Here is a 19,773-nt window from a genome sequence, read left to right as displayed (position 1 = left end):
TAAATGATTTGATTAGTCCCACTATAAAACCTTTCTTTGGCTACAACATACAACAACCTGAAAAACCCAAAATCTCTAACAAAAACAAAGTATTTAGAATACAGATGGTCTGGAGTTCATGTAATACTACATTAAACACGCTCAAAGGATACTGATAATCATGACTGCTTAATACAATCATATGCAAATGCAAATATCCCTCCAAATACATGTAATTGTAATTAGCTACAAGTCTTTTTTATCTCTTAAAAAACAGAAGTAAAATTTTTTCAACATATTTTGAAAAAAATTATCATAAGCAGTTACTTTTAATGAGCATCCTCTATTGAAATGATTCTGTATTCTTTGAAAAGCTTCACACAAACTGTCAAACTATATAAAGGGAAATAAGCACTCTGACTGAAAATGTCCTCTCTGAATCAGAGTTTGAATTACATCTTTTCACCTATTTTTGGATTTTGGGTCAAAATGCCGGAAGAGCTAAATATAGAAAGTGCCTTATTATTAAAAACAAACTATTCTTAGTAACAGCAAGTAAACAGTATGCCATGGGATTTGATGAAATCCATCCAAGTCCAACACAAGATCTGTAAGCACTTCAGTTGTAGCAGTCTTCCCAAAATGTAAATATTTTTAGAATTTACATTTGAAAGTAGATGCACATAGCTTCTTATCAATTTCATTGATGCTACACATATTTTCTTAGTCAAACAATGTCATTACATGGTTGTATTTATATTGTTCCCAAATAATGAACTTTTCCCTCTTCTCCAACTTAACAAACTTTTTCTTTATAGATTATACACATTGAATTGTATTCTGGCTCCATCTGACAAAAGGAAATTGAGGAAGAAACGAAAAAGCAACAAAATACAATTTGACTTTACCTGCCATTGAAGATGTCTACTCTAAGCTGCAGGCAAAGCAGGTACCTGGAACAAGAAAATATGAAATCATAATAGACAAAAACATGACCAATTACATGTGCTGGTATTTTTAAAGCCTATCCAAGCCTGATTACATTCTTACATGCTAACATGTTAATTTCTTAATGAATGAAAAAGAAAAAATGTTTCTTGCATACAATGATAATCTTGCTCATACTTGTCCCTGAAAAGCTGCATTCTAACTGTGTACAAACAAAGCCATTATGTTTTCTAAGAAAACAGTACTGACTTTATACACATATACAATGCCATTGTGTTTTCTAAGAAAAAAAGAACATTGCCTTTATACATGTATATAAACCATTGTGTTTTCTAAGAAAAAATAAAACAGTATTGCCTTGCTATATATATACAAACAAAGCCATTGTGTTTTCTAAGAAAAAAGAAAACATTATTGCCTTTATACATGTATACAAACAAAGCCATTGTGTTTTCTAAGAAAAAAGAACATTGCCTTTATACATGTATATAAAGCCATTGTTTTTTAAGAAAAAAGAAAACATTATTGCCTTTATACATGTATACAAACAAAGCCATTGTGTTTTGTAAGAAAAAAGAAAACACTATTGCCTTTATACATGTATACAAAGCCATTGTGTTTTCTAAGAAAAAAGAAAACATTATTGCCTTTATACATGTATACCAAGCCATTGTGTTTCCTAAGAAAAAAGAAAACATTATTGCCTTTATACATGTAGACACAAACCATCAGAAGCATAAGAACTTTAGTTTTTTGAAAAGAAAAATTGAAAATGCAGATTATACAGAAATTCTCTGCTCTCTATCATATATAATTAAACATCATAAATAATTAAACATCAAGATTTCCAACTATAATGTATTTGAGACTACAATTAATAAAAAAATTGAATATCCATTTCATGATAATCTGCACAGTCAAATACTTGCACAGACTAAAATACTGTATATACTTGCGTATAAGCCAATAATTTAGGAAAAAATAAAGGATTGGAAGAAGGGGGGCAGACTGATAATATATGGTTTCATTGGGGAAAATATTTGGGTAAGTAGGCTGGTACAAACATTTTTTTTTTCGAGACGGATTTAAATGAAGCATGAACTAAAACAATAAGCATCATTTGCGTCCTTAATCTCTTTCTGGATGCCATATTAAAAAATTCTATAATCAACAGTTTGATCATGCAGACACTTTGCATGAACAAATTGGTGCAATTAAAAGCATCTGGGGTGCTGCTGTAAAGTTAGTCTGGTTGCCTGGCTTATTTCACTAATCCTCATTAAAAAAAAAACGATCCATAACAAACACGGAAGAACCGATTATCCAGAACTCGTAAGAGTTGGCAGATCTATAAATGTAGGGTCAGCTGGAAAACAATAGTGTCTGCTGGTAACCAGAACCACACATGCTTTTTTTTGTTTAATCAATGATCTTCATAAATGTATCAAATCTAAATATTCTTGTTCCAAAAATTACCAGCAAATCTTTTAAAAATTATATGCATCTTCAATTATATAATTGACTTCTACAAGTCGCAATATTTTCTGTAAATGTAGGAGTTTTCAGCTTGTTGCCACTTTACAAAAACTTATAAAAATACAATTTTTTTAAAAAAACAATTTTTAAAACATTTCAGTCTCTTTAAACTGATTCAAATAAACTACAAGACCCACGTTCAATGATAGTTTGTTCTAAAATGAAATTGTAAAGAAAATATTTACTCTGAAATACTATGTAAAATCTAATGGAAAAAAAGCATATTTTCAAAACTAAGGTAAAATTGCAGCCAATTTTAAATGATCGTTTACTTTTGTTCAGATACACAATAAACATAAGGAATTAGATAATTTGGTACGTTGTATTTTCTTTGACATTTAGGTGATAATGAAATTGCCAGTACTTGATATTCTGTTCTTGTGACAGTACAAATATCAATTTAGCCTAAAATCTTTTTATTTTATTTTCACTATTTGTTACCTTCTGTTATTTTCATGGTTGAATTTTACGTTTTGTGTTCTCCATTTTGAATACAGCAGTACCTCGTGCATTCACGTTTCTGGATTCGCGAATTCACGGATTCGCGAAATTTTCATTGGTACCCTCTATGTACATGTTTTCTTTAGTTTATTGAATTGTACCTTCATTATATGACTTCTGTGACATTATGAAGTTTACCTAGTTTACCTTCCTGACAATGACAAAGAAAACGTCAGTCATTAAGTTTACAGTCCCATTCGTTACTTGGTTTTACCTTACTGTGAGTGCAAAAGAAAACGGCAGCCAATGAATTAGTATAGGGGTAATATTAGTATACATGTACCGTACTGTAAATGCGCTAGTGTGGCAAATACCCATTAGGCGATACTGTACTCTATTTTTACGTCAACCATTTATTTCTCTTTTTAAGGGTAATATATTAAGCTAACTTTTAAATGAAATTAAAGTGCTTTGGGAGCATGATTTGGGTCATATTTAGGGTTTAAACCCTAGAAATAAGCATTTATTAGCAATTTTAGTGACTTGTACCAAACATTCGCGATTCCTCCTGATCCGCGACTGGTTCTGGAACCTAACCTCGTGAATGTTCAAGGTATTACTGTAATCCAAAATGGAGAACTTTCACTATTACTGCAACAGTGTCATAAAGCAGTTTTCAATGACCACTCATTAGCTACTCTTTCTTTTTCACACATCAATTACTGAATACATTTATTATATAATTACCAATACTTTTTCATCTGACTTCTGTCATTCTGTATTCAAGATTTCCTATATTAAGGGAACGTGTTTTGTCAGTTTTGATACAAGAATTCTAATAATCAAGAATTTGATCTAAAATTCTGCAATTATTCTGTTATATTAACAGCTTATGAGCTCTCACATGGGTAAAAAGATATATGGAGATTTTCTCACATGGGTAAGAAGATATATGGAGATTTTCCATAGAGTCAGTTAATCTCCATGTGAGCTGGCCCTGCATGCCATTACAAAAATCTGAGTTATATCAAACCCTGCAACTGACTCACACAGGAAAAAGATAGTGCACTGAAGTTCAGGTGATTAAAAAATTATCCTGATATAAATAAACACACATGAAGAGATTCTTATTTGTATGTCATTATATGTTTCATGTAAAACAATTCAGAAAGCAATTCACAAACTTTCTTGAAGTAAACAGAACATATCAGCAGTAAGAAATGACAGCAGCATACTCAGTGACAAAAGAGTAAAGCACCCGAGTCATTTCAATTCAGTGCAAAAGTGGGAGAAACTCTTTACTAATCTATATCAAGTCTATCTTTCCAAGCAGGCAATCATAAATATATAATTCAAATTTGGATCAAATGGTGGTTAGTCCATTTAACTGAATGTGATACATAAAAAGGATAGATCTGAATGAAGAAACAAGTTAATTTATTTACACTGATCATAAACTGCACAAACTTCATAAATTCTGGTGTTTATCCATACCATTCACTTCTATTTAAGCATCATTGGATTGCATACTACATGCAAGATTTACTTACCTCCAAAATTAAAGAGCATTATGATGTGCAAAACTACCTGCCTCCAAAGATGAAGATTTCACATCAGAAGTGTTCTAATAAGCATGGGCAATTTTACGTTTTGCAAAACATTTTTTTTTACAAAGAACTCTGCAAGTCATGAAAATTAGCAAATTAATGGAGCCCTTATTGATACCCAGTGCCCATGGCATAGGCCCCTTAACCAAATATAGCGCTTATAGCATAGCCCCATTATCCATAGTGTTATGGCTTAGCCTCCTTACCCATACATAGTGCTTATAGCATTTCCCCCTTACCCATTCATAAAGCTTATGGCATAGCCCCCTTACACATTCATAGAGCTTATGGCATACTCCCCTTACTCATTCAGAGTGCTTATAGCATTTCACCCTTACCCATTCATAAAGCTTATGGCTGCCCCCTTACACATACGTAGAGCTTATGGCATAGTCCCCTTACCCATATATAGCTTATAGGTTAGTCCCCTTACCCATATATAGCTTATAGCATAGGCCCCTTACCCATATATAGCTTATGGCATTACCCCCTTAACCATTCATATCGCTTATGGCAGTGCCCTCTTACCCATAAATAGTGTTTATAGCATAGCCACCTACACATGCTAGAAAAATATATGAATGTAAATGCAATATTATCAATGCTTTAGGCTGAAATACTGGCACAAGTTTTTGAATGGCTTACCTTGAGAGGTCCTCCTTGAATCCACCATTTGGATCTGGTGGGTAAAACTTGACATTGAACTCAAATACCCAGGTACCACCTGCAAAAACAGGTCGATGTTAATCATAAAATGGAATGGCAACAAAATAAAAACAAAAAATTTAAAGCGCTGAATATTACATAAAAGAGAAGAGATGACTAAACATGATTCACTGAGCACACAGAATTTTTAAAGGACTTCTTAAAGTTTTCAAGAAGTATTCTGTCCTTTGAAAATTAAACCTTCTTCATGTGCTTTACATTATCTTAGCATCAATTGATACAAAAGTGGAAGATAAAATGGAGAATTAATACTGACAAATATATTCTTCTGTTTATTTTGATTTCAGACTTCAAAACTCAGCTGTGTAGCAGTTGATTCTCTGAAAAGTGCATGCAAGATGACAGCAGTTAGATTTAATGTGATTCTCCCATGGTTTTCAATGACCATGTGAGACATTGCCTTCTATACAAAAAAATATCAATAATTTTGTCACATGTCTTGCACATCACTTTGTGTTTTTCCTCACTAGACCACCTTCACCCAAATGTAAAGTAGGTTACAATCCCATCTGAATATTACAAACACAACTCATTTCTAGCTGGGTCACAATCTTGAAGGAATTAGTCATCTAACTGCTCGTGATTTTAGCATGCCACTACAAACAAGGAATGTTGCTCCATTTGGTAATTAACAGTGTCAATAAATCCAACTTTATCCAATCTTAAATGAAACATTGGAACTTAAAAGTCGTTATGTCATTCAGATGAAACATTTTGTATTCCCTAAGATCCAAGTCTATGCAGCTTATTAGGATTAATCAGTAGAACAAACACAAACCCTTATTTGCTGGCACATTATACAATGGCAGAACAGGGTCTCTCTTGTTTGCAGTTGGACTTGACTCATATGTGAGTATTAAATTATATTCCCTTACCACAGCTGTTCTTAACCTTTTCAGGATGCACCCGATTAAGTTTCTGGTGTTAATCTCATGACCCATCAAATGCTAAAAAAAACACTTTGGAATGGAAATTTCAAATTATTCAGGTCATTTTTGTGAATAAGTTGTATAAGGGTGTTCTATCATTAGTAACAGCAGCCATATTTAACAGCATTCAGCAACATTTGTATAATTCTTAACCCAATATATGCCAGGATGCTTTCTATCAAATTTGGTCAAATTCAGCTGGGCAGTTTTTTATGACAAGTCATGTCAAAATTTTCTTTTGTCATGTTGTCATGGGGTATGATACCCTTAGTAGCCGACTTTTAACGAGGTTGAGAATGCTGCTCATCTATTTCCAGTTGTCTACAGGAAGAAGACCAGCCCATCTCTTCTTTGATTAGTTTCAAATAGCAAAAAAGGAGACTCGTGTCCTGCAAATTCCAATCTGCTCTGATGCTAAGGCATGATTATCCAGGCCGTCATGAAGGGGGAAGAAAGATTCTTCTCCTCACATCCCATAAGGAGTGAAAGACAACAGAGCAAAATGGGTGGATTGCAATCTGATACCTTCCCAAGGCAGATGAATAGAGACAAACTCTCTATCCTGACCAACATGGATCAATGGCATAGTTAGCAAGGTTACATCATCCAGATCCCTGTCGCAAACCAATGATGCAGTTCCACTGACCAGGTGCTGGGATCATGATGTAAATGATCCCATATTCTCCTGCAGTTAAGGAGTTATTTTGGGGCAATACTCTTCTCAATCAAAGAGGAAGATCCCATGCACTCTAGGAATCAAGGTGATAAAGACCCCATAAACTCGGGATTGAGGAATATAAGATGAAGAAGGGTATTTCTTCTTTACTTTATAAATGTGCCCACTCTCTGCAAGGTTCCAAACATCACTGGTCCATAGACAACAAGAACTTGTAAACTATTCAATTTCCACAATGGATTAACCGAAGAGAATTAAGATACCAAATGTAAAAATGGGTAGAATTACTTTCTCTCAGCAAGAATGTCATAGAGTACTGCCAAACCAAGTACCAAAAAAAATTCCAAAAGTGCAACTTGGGATTTCTTTCCCACCAGATAAGTGAAAGGAGCACTGCCAGCTAACACAGCACAATCAAGTCCCCTAAACTATTTTAACACAAAAATCAAGACATTTTTCCAAGAGTGAATTTAACATGTTTGATGCAAACAGCGTCCAAGGAAAAGAGGAAGTGTAATTCTCACAAGTTTTTTAAGTGGGAGTCAGACTAGGTCTATGTTTTTTCTGTTCTTGTGTTTTAGAGCTTTCCATCTAATGGGAGATTGTTCTTGGTGTTTTAGAGCTTTCCATCTAATGGGAGATTAAAGTATGAGCTTGGATGACAAGACTTGTTTCACAAAAGAGTAATTAAGGCAAAATGATCCTGCTACTAAGAATTCTTTCTTCCATTTAACTTTTCCTAAAGAAATTCAGTGTGAGTAATAAGTTTTCTTTTTAAAAGAACTAATGAGAAACAACTATGCACTCACCTTTCACTTGCTTTGCAATTTTTTTGCTACCATCCAACCAAAACTGAAAAACAGAACAAATGTACAGGTCAAGACATATAAATTTGTGTTCAAATCTATTTCTACTTAGATCCATACTGGAATACAGTTTATGTCACCTATGTTAACTTCCTCCTGGGCGCAGGCCAAAAAAGAATTTGTAAAGTCATAACCCATTATGTAAATAATCAGATAAAACCAAATCACAAGATGGATCTGGCCCATTAGCCATAGGTTGCACATGTTTGGTTTAATTTTAGCACTGATATTATGATTATTATTATTCTTATTGTAACAAAATTCATGTCTGCAGTTCTTCATAATAAGAAAAATGCTAAATTCAATTAAGAGCAGTACATATTGTTGACATTTAAAAATACCTTGTTAACCTTCTGTAAGAGAGCTAACTTGAAACAATAAATTCTCCTAATATATAATCCCAGGTATCCCGTTGATAGCACGCTGGTCAAAAGTGTGCAAGGCATAAATTGTAAAAGTTAATAAGTCAAATAAATAAGCAAATATTCAATCACTCTCTGTGAAGCCATATATGATGGCATCATACTCGATGTCTGCAACAAAATTCAGAGAGCTTTCCTGAATTATTTGCCTTGGTCTCTCGATGGTGGTCATTGCTCTTATGGATATCTGCTACATTCTTCTTCTCTTCGTTGCTCCCCTTAATTCGTCCTTTACAATCATGTTTACAACATCTCCATGATGCATTGCCGTTGGCATTTACTCGTTCTTTTCTATATTGATATCCATCAGTTTTGATATGCTCTTTCTCCTTCTTTTCTATGGTTAGATATCATTTTTATATTTTTACAAAATGAATTTCATATTTTAGTTTTCTAGGCTCATACTATTTAAATACGCACCTTGATGTCTGCTCAGTGAATACAGTGACTGAAACCAGTACTTTATTTCTATGGCGCGCATTTCACGGGCATATTTTGATGCGTGCTTTTGTTGGCACACATTTGTTCAAGCACTTTTGACCTGCATTACAACGGGGTGTCATAATCATATGCTGTCAGTGGTGATAATGATGATCAAAATATTCTATTAGAAGGGCAAAGTTTCAAACAGGCCGAGTAGCTGGCATAACTAATATTGGCCTCTCCACACTTGACAGCACCTCAGCTTGAATGGCACTTCCTCGTCTGCACACAATGCCCTTTATTATTTATATCCTCAATGTCTTAGCTCTTCTTCTCTGACCTTCTAAAACCCTCTGCCTCTTACAAGATTACTAGAACATCTTTTTAAAACTTATTTTGGTGTATTCCCCTAATATGGATATTTATTTAACCTAAAATAAATATATTAAAGTGCTTTTGTGATTTTACTTTAAAAAAGATGAAATTCTATATTGTATAATTTGCACTGTCAGCCCCTTTTATCCAAACAGTGTCCCTGTTGCCTTTCCCTCTACATGAAATCCCTAACTAGAGAGCTGCATTACAGCTAGCACAGCTTACCCTCTTGCCACTATCATCCCTGTATGAGAGTCCAAAATAATCTGACTCGACCAAGTCCAAATGCCGACACACTTTATCAAAAAGGACATTACCATCTGCACTTTTCTGAAATAGAAAATGAGAGTGTATTAGGTAATGGCTTCTGGATTAATTGAACTGCAAAAGTACCGACCTGAACAACTCACCAAACGTCGCAAATTCCCATGCAATTCACTGCATATTCAAACCCCCATTCTCGGACAGCAACCTAGGGGTTATAATGCAACATCCATTGCAAAATATTAAAACACCCACATCCAGACAGTGACCAATAGGTTATAATGCAACATACATTGTATCAATTGTGTGACATTCTGCCATAATTGCTTTATTTTTACTATCTATGAGCCATTAATCCACTTCATTCCATATGACCCATGGCATAGATACCTAGCCAAGAGTCATTAATCCACTTCATTCCACATGACCCATGGCATAGATACCTAGCCAAGAGTCATTAATCCACTTCATTCCATATGACCCATGGCATAGATACCTAGCCAAGAGTCATTAATCCACTTCATTCCACACAACCCATGGCATATATACCTAGCCAAGAGTCATTAATCCACTTCATTCTACACTACCCCTTGGCATAGTTACACAGACCAGAGTCATAGTCCACTACATTATACAATGACCCTTGGCACAGCTACCAAGCTCAGAGTCATTAATACTCTCAACAACACCCTCACTCTTTGCATAGCTACATAGCCAAGAGTCACTAATCCACTCTGTTCTACAATGACCCATGGCATAGTAACCTAGCCAAGAGTTACTAATCCACTCCATTCTATGTATCTAGCCAAACCAGTATCTGCCACTCTGTTGTGATTGGATGTAGCTTACAGAACCTATTCAGTCAGACTGCTCATTACCTAAGAAGATAGCTGGGAATGATCACCGGAACATCAACAGTCAATAAAACAGGTCGCATGTAAAGTACAAGATAGATTAAAGGTTAATATCAACCCTAATCAGATCATGGGGCTTCATTAATTATGGATTTAATTTTTAGTCAAGACAATTGTAATAAACAAAAGCAACATAAAAAGCTAATGGCTTTTTCCTCAATTTTCATACCATTTTAGTTGATTACAGATATGATGGCTAACAAGCACCTATCAGCATTGTGCATTTGCAAAGTTAGCAATATGCATAAAGGTCAATTATAAATCCTATAAAACTTTTTTGTTTTGCAACTTTGCTTAATATTGTGTTTATATCCACTGAATTCAGTTGAATGTACTGCAATTGAACAAAATTACTAAACATGGGTATTTTAAAAAGTTATCTCCCTTATAACAAGCGTCCATCATTTTTCAGAAATAAAAACAAGCATATTCTGTTCTTGCTTATTATAATAATGACAAATCTGGTGATGTTATATAATATTATCACTAAATCATGAAGAAAATTCACATAAAATGGCTTATATAATATCTAACAAAGAAACAAAGTTTTAAAAGTTGGACTTTTTTTTTCACTTAACTGAAGCCAGTTATTTTAAACTGTTGTTGTAGGAACAATGTAAATGACATCCATCTATATGAATTAAGTAAAATTTACCCTTTATTTACAATGGAAATGACATCCATCTACATGATTTAAGTAATTACCCTTTATTTACAACGGAAATGCATAGTGCTCAAGTTGAAGTTTTGATATACTTTGTGGAAGAGGTACCTTGACATTGTCCTCAAATTGATGTGGTACTGCCTCCACTTATTTTGTGCAAGGTAAGGTGAACTTTTTCATTTCCATTTCTTTGTTTTTTTCAGTTACAACTCCCTCATTTTAAGGCATGTGTCTCTTTTGGAATGTACATCCCTTCTGTTTAAAACTCCCCTGGACTTGCTATGCTTGTTAGTTTTCCTTGGCATTTTCCTGATATTTACTCCCAAAAATTCACAGAAGATCACAAATAAGCACCTACAAGATGTAATCTACAATGTGTGGTCACTGAATTGCTTACTTCCTTAATGTTTGCCATAAAACAAGGAAGGAAAGCTTGGTTTTTTTTTGTAATACAGAATGGATGGGGGAGGCTGACCCATTTACAAAGATTTGGGTTAGTGACCTTGTGAATCTTAAGAGAGTAAACGGCAATGAACTCCTTTATCTTTTATCAAGATTCACTGCAGACCTCCCAACCCTACCAATACCTTTTCAGTAAGGCAGTTCGTTTTATTTCTCAAATTAGACTAGATTTCAGTAATGCATAACAAAATATCACATACATTTGAGTATATATATTTAACAAGTCGGATGTTATATTCAAAACTGATTCAGTGAGATCAACATTACGTTCAACTAAAAAGTCTGTAAAAGTACAATTTGACCATAATTACCTCCAGTACAATTGCACAAACTTCAGTCCAATACCCTGTAGAGCTAAATGGCATGTTACCATCTCTAAACTAATAATTCTTGAATAGGTTTTTTCTTTTTTATTTCGCACGATGACAGCAATCATCTCCCACCATTAGACATACAGTACTCAAATTAACATGAAGTGTTGTCATACTCACTCTTTAACCCATCAATCTGAATATTCCTTTTTATTCTTTTGTACTATTAACACTTTTTATGAGGCTCTTTTCCCTTTCATCTTAACATGTATCACTTGTTGGATGCCATTTTATGAAAATTCTATATGCACCAGCTTGATGGTGTGATGTTTTTCATCACAAAATATGTGCAGTTTAAAGTGTCTGAGGAAAACTTAGTCTGGTAACCTGACCAACTCCATTGAAGCTAATCATTATGAAACCCAAATCCAAATCAATTGCAGACAGGCAGATTTTACCAAAACAATCATATTTCCTTATTTTTTTATATTAGTCTCTAAGTCCATATTTTCATTTTTGTAGGACTTCAAGCAAAATCATAAGGCTTGGCAATTATGAGACTGAGTCATGTCTACCTGTCCTTGGTGACTAAATTCTCTATCAAATGAACAAGTACAAAGTCCTTTATATTAGATAAATGCTCCTTTCTCAAGTAGGTGAGGTACATACTAATTAGATTTAACCATCTCTGACCCAAGTCTTACATAATATGTACAACATAATATGATTTATCTCAAATCACCTAAGATAAGTTAGATAAGTACTGATATGAACAAAACACATCCCGTGGTTTGCACGCTTAATTTTATTCAGAAAGATGATTCTGCTATTAAAGCACAAGTATAAATATGGCCCTTGAACAGCTCAATGACATTTTAAGGTTTTTGTTTAAAACCCCATGTCAATATACTTTTTGTTCAGGAGTAGTGATAAGACAAGATGTCTGATTGGTACAATTTTTCAACTAGAATCAATAAGATATGATAAGAACTCTTTCATTGAAAACCACATCAATTCAGGACATCAGAATGGCACCATTTTCAAATAAGACAAGCTAGATATCATAAGGTCTTTAAGTATAACCCAAAGTCAACATGACTTTCCTTTGTAGAAGTAGCTATAAGCTTATTTTCAAGACGCTTGCTGTGTTGGCTATCTAGGATGTTGGATTGACACTTATTTCATTTAGGACCAACTATCATAAGAAGACTTTCACTTTTTCAGTGAAAACAACATCTTGATATGACCATTCATCAACAGGACGGCCAATGTGATGCTCGGAGAGGTAACATTTTCAATTAGGACCAATTAGAACATAGGATGACGTTTAAGCAAAGTTTCACCGCAATTGTCAAAGTAGTTTAGATTATGTAGAGATAATCAACTTGTGCAAGACAGATAGACAGCAGAAAAAGACCATCCCGTAGGCTCTCCTGGTAAAAAAACTAGTAGAACTAACAAAAAGTATACATCTGCCATACAAATGGCAATGACATCTGAATGTCAGTTTTATTTTAAGAAAAAGAAAATCATATTTCTGTGATTAAAAAGAGTGGACATTATAACGAGTAAGCTAAAAACAGTTTCTCATAATTTTTCTTTTCATCAGCAATGAGTGGAAACAAAAACATGAATGAAATCTGCGTGTCTTAGATGGTTACAGAAAGTCTCTGTGTCTTCTGTCGACAAAATTACACATGTTCTCAGTTTGGTGGTTCTAAAGATATGCAGAAATATGATGAGCGCATGTCTAGTTAGGAACAGAAAATATCTGCCCATCTCATTGTTTCCTTATATCATGTATATATGTTGCATTAGATATATACTGATATGGTACAACCAATTCTCTTACAAACCTTTTGATCTGTCACTAATCTGGGTGTAAACATTGGACCATTACCAACATTGTCCCTTCTCCACTTTAAACCCGGGGAGTGGGGTGGGGTGGGGGGTTCAAGTTAAGTCATGGGACACGAGTGTGAAATTTGACATACTGAAAACCCCACTGGTCAAGTATAAACTCTCTTACTTGTCATCAGATTATGCTTGCTATAGACAGCAACTTTTCATCTGCAGAAAGGCATTTGTTTAGACAGTCTGGGTTGATGCAGAACAAAGTGAGTCAGCAACCCATAGATTGCAAGGATATGTGTAGTAAAATCAAAAACATTTACAAATGTCACTGCAAATGAAACTTTATATATATATCACCTTCATCCGCTGTCAGGGACCCCAGGCATTAAGCCAATAATGACCCATTCCTCTTCACAGATAGTCATCCCTGATGCAACAAAAGTGTAAACTTTAATTTCCACCAAGTAATTTAGGAAGAAAAGCTATAATAAACAAATGGGCATGCTGGTGGACTGAAGATATCAAAATATTGCTGATGCAATGTATCTGTGAGGATTTTGTTCCTAAAAACGGTTATATACAGGAACTGTTTTTAAGTAATTAAAAATGGAGCCCACAGTTTATCATTTGGAGTTACATAAATGTTAAGGAACAAACGTATGAAACAGGCGATTCTGCATGCTTTTAAAATATATTAAATTGTGATTGGAGCCCGTTTTCTGCCCCTAAGGAATTCTAAAAAAAATAATTTCTACATTATTTCATTAGTGTCACTGACAAATAGGCACTGCAAACCATTTGAAAACTTTCACAAGCTTGAGTTCATATCATTTTAGCATAATTAACAGTGATTTTTGCAAGGCTTGCAATTCCCTTCTGAATTTAATAATCATGTAAGTGACTGACTTTTAGATGATAATATAAACCATGAAGTGAGCAATAATTTCATTAGGTTATTACAAGTGTTTCATCAACTGTTATAGGCATGGTTTTACAATGACAAACACGTAGTTTCAGTATTTAGTTGTAATATTTCTGCCATTACAAGCAGCTTTTGCATTCAGTGGTAATGTCTCTGCAACTTCAGCATAGCTGCCAACCTTCCAGGCTCACAATTAGTGAAATTAGGGATAAAAAGTCGTGAATTTGGACATGAATTCGTGAAAAATACCATGACAATAACTCCATCCACTCTGACCGTCAATACTACACTATATCAAGTTCGCAAAATAAGACTTGAACTTCCTCAACTGCTTGATCGTAAATTTGTTTTCTAAACAGTTCTGACTTCTTGCCTGCTGGTTGATCATGGGGACTAAAATTGCTGACAAATTTTCTGCAGCAAAGGAGGCCCTAAAGTCTGTCTTATTTTTCCTCACTAAAGAAAATACTCTTTCGCTGTCACTGTTGCTGTGAGGAATGCACAGGAGCTGCATTATTTTTGGTTCTTCCACAGGAAAATTTGGAAGCAATTTTCGAGTCCAGGAACATTTGTCAGAACAAATGTTTAGCATGGTCTCCAGCTGATAAAGGTAGATTGTGTTCGACAAGAAAACTCACAAATAATACTTCAGTGTTGGTAGCCTGCAGGTCTTCTGCCAATGGTTTAAAATATTCCAGAGCTGAAATCTGCGAATTCTTAATTTTCCCAACTTCTACGTGTTTTTTTCAACCGACTTTCTTCCTTACATCGTCTCTGCGATGGCACATTGAATACAAAAAGCAGGAATGAATATCAATGTTTAATGGCAGAATGCACGGCCATATTTTGATATATTCCAAATTAAACTTCACTTTTTCAGTAATACATTTCTTTTTCCTTGGTGGTGAAGACATTTTCAAGATCTTACATGCAATGCTGAATGGTAACTCAAATCAGTGTTGTGACGCATGCGCGGAGCAAATTTCCGATTAGGCCCCAGTTTCTCTCAAAAGCATTTGTAAAACTACTCTTATTACATATAAATTAAAATAGGCTAAAATGCTTGCTACCGGGCCAACTGTACTAATTGGCTGTAGATCTACTAATATCGTGACCAGCAGTACCGGACCGTTTCGGCAACTGCGAATATCACGACTAGCGCTTAATGGGAAATCGGTTATTTTATTAAAGATTTCAAATAACTGAGGATTGGCTTGTGGCGTGAATCGCTGAAATAGTTGTGAAACTCACACCAAATTTGTGAGGGTTGGCAGCTGTGCTTCAGTATTAAATGATAATGGTCTATTTATGTATACTGCTAAACCCTTCCACACACACACACTTTAATACTGACAAGATTTCACCCCTTTAAAAATGCCACAAAGGAATGTCCCCTCCACATGAAAATCCCTGAGAAATGTTCTTCCGAGTCAATTCAGCATGTCAGCAATAACAAAATTAAGCAAGCAGCAAATACCCAATACTTTAGAACAAAATTGTTGCAGATAATTTGGGAGTTTGAGCAAATAAACTTTTTTAGACCATTTTGCTGTGATTGTATTCCTGATAAAACTTGTCTACTAGAAGTTTTAAACAGTAATATAAATCTGATCCTTGTTACAATTCAATCTCAACAACTCAATCTTGACTATACAGAATACATTAGGTTCTACAGTACTGGTTTTATACCTCAAACAATATAAAAAAACTGACACTCGACTCATTTCTTCCTTTGGACTGCTGAGTGTTGAAACCATCTCTGTTGTTCTTCAGTGATAACGGTATTTTCAAATTAGCTGTTGTGGTGGACATATTTGATATCTAAATAGCCCCATTTTTATTTAGGATGAAAAGGCAGTCTTAAGATATTTTCTGCTAACAACCCAATGTTGATGCCTTTCCATTTCGTACAAGTAACAATGATAAGATGTTCAAGATGGCAGCCATGGTGGCCATATTTGATATCAGATTGGTACCATTTCCATCTAGGACCAGCTAGACATGAGACGTCCTCTGGTGAAAGAACAATTTCATTATCACAAGCTATCTAGGAGAACATGCAAAAACAAGATCATTATGGTTGTCATACTGGAAGTCATATTGACACCATTTTCAGTTACAATCAACCAGACATTATTCTGGAAAACCCCATACGAAATATGACCATTTTGTTGAATTAATAACAAAACGATTTTCAAAATGTCCACTGTGATGGACATAGTGAATCTCCAAGTTGCACCATTTTCATTCAAAACTAACCTGACACCACCAGAAGTCTTCAAGTGATACCAGATGATGATATTACCGTCCATTAAGGAGGAGTAGCATTAAACAAGTTTTTCTGGATGTCCACTTACATCAGATCAACATCGTTCCCATTTAGGACCAAGCAGATATCTGGTGAAAAACCTATATCAATCTGACTTTATGACTAGAACACATAGCAATAACAAGATTTTCAAGAACATTGCTGTAGAGGCCATATTGGGCATGAGAATGACACAATTTTTATTAAGGATCATTATATATCACAATAAATCTTTTAGTTAAAATCCCATGTTGACACAACCATACATTCTGGAGTAGCATCGATATTTTCAGAGATGGCCGGTATGGTGGCCATACTGAATGTCAAACCAGCACTTGCAGCTACACCTTAAGATGAATGTAAGTGTAAAGTTTCAGTGCAATCCTTCAAGTAGTTTGGGAGGAGTAGCTCCTGGCCTATGACTAAAGGACAACAGACAATATTCTATCACATAAGCTCTCCTGGCCTATGACTAACGGACTGATGGACAACAGACAATATTCTATCCCATAAACTCTCCTGGCCTATGACTAACGGACTGATGGACAACATACAATATGCTATCCCATAAACTCTCCTGGCCTATGACTAAAAGACTGATGGACAACATACAATATGCTATCCTATAAACTCTCCTGGCTTATGACTAACGGACTGATGGACAACAGACAATGTTCTATCCCATAAACTCTCCTGGCTTATGACTAACTGACTGATGGACAACAGACAATGTTCTATCCCATAAACTCTCCTGGCCTATGACTAACAGACTGATGGACAACATACAATATGCTATCCCATAAACTCTCCTGGCCTATGACTAACAGACCAATGGACAACAGACAATGTTCTATCCCATAAACTCTCCTGGCCTATGACTAACGGACTGATGGACAACAGACAATGTTCTATCCCATAAACTCTCCTGGCCTCTGACTAACGGACTGATGGACAACAGACAATATGCTATCCCATAAACTCTCCTGGCCTATGACTAACAGACTGATGGAAAACAGACAATCTGCTATCCCATAAACTCTCCTGGCCTATGACTAACGGACTGATGGACATCAGACAATATGCTATCCCATAAACTCTCCTGGCCTATGACTAATGGACTGATGGACAACAGACAATGTTCTATCCTATAAACTCTCCTGGATATGACTAACATATTGATGGACAACAGACAATATGCTATCCCATAAACTCTCCTGCTCTATGATGGGCAGATTAGTTCAATGTCATGTTTTCATAAACCACCGTCAACAGTAAAATTACAAGGAAAAACTTATTTCAAATCAGATGCCACCATCTTAAAAACATGTCCAATGCAATCAGACAAGATTTTGGTCTTCCATAAAAAAGCTGAAGAAATGTAATGGGGGTTTGGGTATCCTCCTGCAATGGTGTCTCGAGGGGCAGCGTCCCATATCCAGGGGCCAAAGACCCCACCCACCAATCCCCATGCAAAAACACATTTTACACATACAAAACTGCTCCTGGTGCAACTTATTAACTCATGATCATAAAATAAGCCAAAATAATCATTTGAAAAACTAATAAACTTACCAAAAATGTTCAACTTGACATCAATAATTTCACAATATTTAGTCACATGAATTTGTTCTCCAATAATATTGATGCTGAAGTTATTTCATGTGCATGTCAGTGTTCACATCGTAATTCAGTCACAATAATTTGTCAATTTTTTTCAGCAAATATGTTATACTTTTCTCTTTTCATAAAAAATCTGTAAAATAAACACCCAAGTACATCAACTAGATACAAATAATCCCGTACATTCACTTGTCTTTTTCTCCAATGGATACAACCTGTTGATATGCCAGTCGCGCTTTTTTTGCGGCTTTGGCAAAGATTTCTTTAGCCTTCCTTTTTGTCATCACTGACTTTTTTGGCTTAATGTGCAATCATTTCTTTTCCTCCTCAATGAGAGCCTTTTTCCTTTCAAGCTGGTGCTTGTATTGGTGGTGACATGCAGTGTACATATTGTGATGGAGGACTACATCTGTTCTCTCATCCAAGAAATCTTTCTTCTGATAGTAATTAATTGCACTTTTTCCAGATGCATTCTGAGCTTCATTTTTTCCGCATGCAACTTCTTTTGTAGGTGCTGTTCCAAACTTTTCCAACCGTAATTACTGTAATTCAGATCTTTCTTGCACAGGTCACAAAATGCCAGTCCTCTAGTGTTCAGTTTTCTTATAAACTGACCAACTAAATTTCCATCAACTTTCCCTCCAAACATTCGCATTTCCATACGTTTTTCAAACCTTTATCTAAACTTTTCATGTCCTGGTTTCTCTCAACAACTCAGGATGCCACGTTTTGCATGCTTCTTTCCATTGCCATCAGTTTCCATTACATGAAGATTCATTGCATGAATTTCAAGACTTGACCAATCAGAATACTCTTTATAAGAGTTGTGTGCGGACTAATATATGGAACAGATAATTTACAATGGTTGTTGTGAAATGGGACCATAAAGACCGTTTTTTAAAAACTGGATCGGAGATGATATAAAAAATGAACTATATCAAGAAAAATTGGATTCAAGAAAAAAGTGCAATTCCACTTAAAAATGGAGAAAAATCATGTTTGTGCAATGTAAAATTCTGCCTCTAATTTTCCTACAAACTATTTTTTGTAAAAAGATGCATCAAACCTAAGAGACTAAAGTGACACCTACTTATCTTTGGCTTTTTTTGTTCTATATCAAATACTTCAACTTAATGTCTCAATAAGCCAAGATTTAAAACCAATACCAAAAAACCAGTTATCCAAAATGACAGTGATGTAAGGTGGTAAAAATGTAATGGTGGTGGTGGTGGGGGTGTCTTCAAATTCTAATTAGAACATACATCTATATCTTTTGGTTCAAATGTGTTGCCATCAAGCAGTGTCACCCGGCACACAACCATCTTTTTCTGGAATGAGAACCTGCGTTTCTTTTTGGGAGATTTTTGTGCTGTTTCACTGCTCTCCCTCCCAGTGCTGTCTGCTTTCTGACTCGAATCCTACAAGAATAAAAGTCAATTATTAATAAATTGTACCCTTTCCTGAGCTGGAATTTAACTTCTATTCAGTACCAGCAGCATTTCGATAGTTGTAATATATATTGTCGA

At 35.0% G+C, this 19,773-nt stretch overlaps 1 protein-coding gene across 20 annotated transcripts in view; it reads right to left on the bottom strand.

Moving 5' to 3' along the window:
• LOC149806390 (band 4.1-like protein 2) overlaps nucleotides 1-19,773 on the bottom strand; it is a 324,157-nt gene that overhangs the window by 78,360 nt on the left and 226,024 nt on the right. For all 20 annotated transcript variants that reach the window (XM_089952640.1, XM_089952704.1, XM_089952622.1 and 17 more), the window contains 5 exons: nucleotides 19,510-19,665; nucleotides 9,154-9,258; nucleotides 7,652-7,694; nucleotides 5,157-5,235; nucleotides 888-932 (listed from right to left, as the gene is read on the bottom strand). In XM_089952640.1, the coding sequence (XP_089808766.1) occupies nucleotides 888-932; nucleotides 5,157-5,235; nucleotides 7,652-7,694; nucleotides 9,154-9,258; nucleotides 19,510-19,665 (428 nt within the window). The remainder of the gene's footprint in view (nucleotides 1-887; nucleotides 933-5,156; nucleotides 5,236-7,651; nucleotides 7,695-9,153; nucleotides 9,259-19,509; nucleotides 19,666-19,773) is intronic.

This window comes from Sinohyriopsis cumingii, chromosome 1 (genome assembly GCF_028554795.1).
Source record: "Sinohyriopsis cumingii isolate HCF-2022 chromosome 1, ASM2855479v2, whole genome shotgun sequence".
NCBI lineage: Eukaryota > Metazoa > Mollusca > Bivalvia > Unionida > Unionidae > Sinohyriopsis > Sinohyriopsis cumingii.
This window is presented reverse-complemented; position numbering and strand designations above follow the sequence as displayed.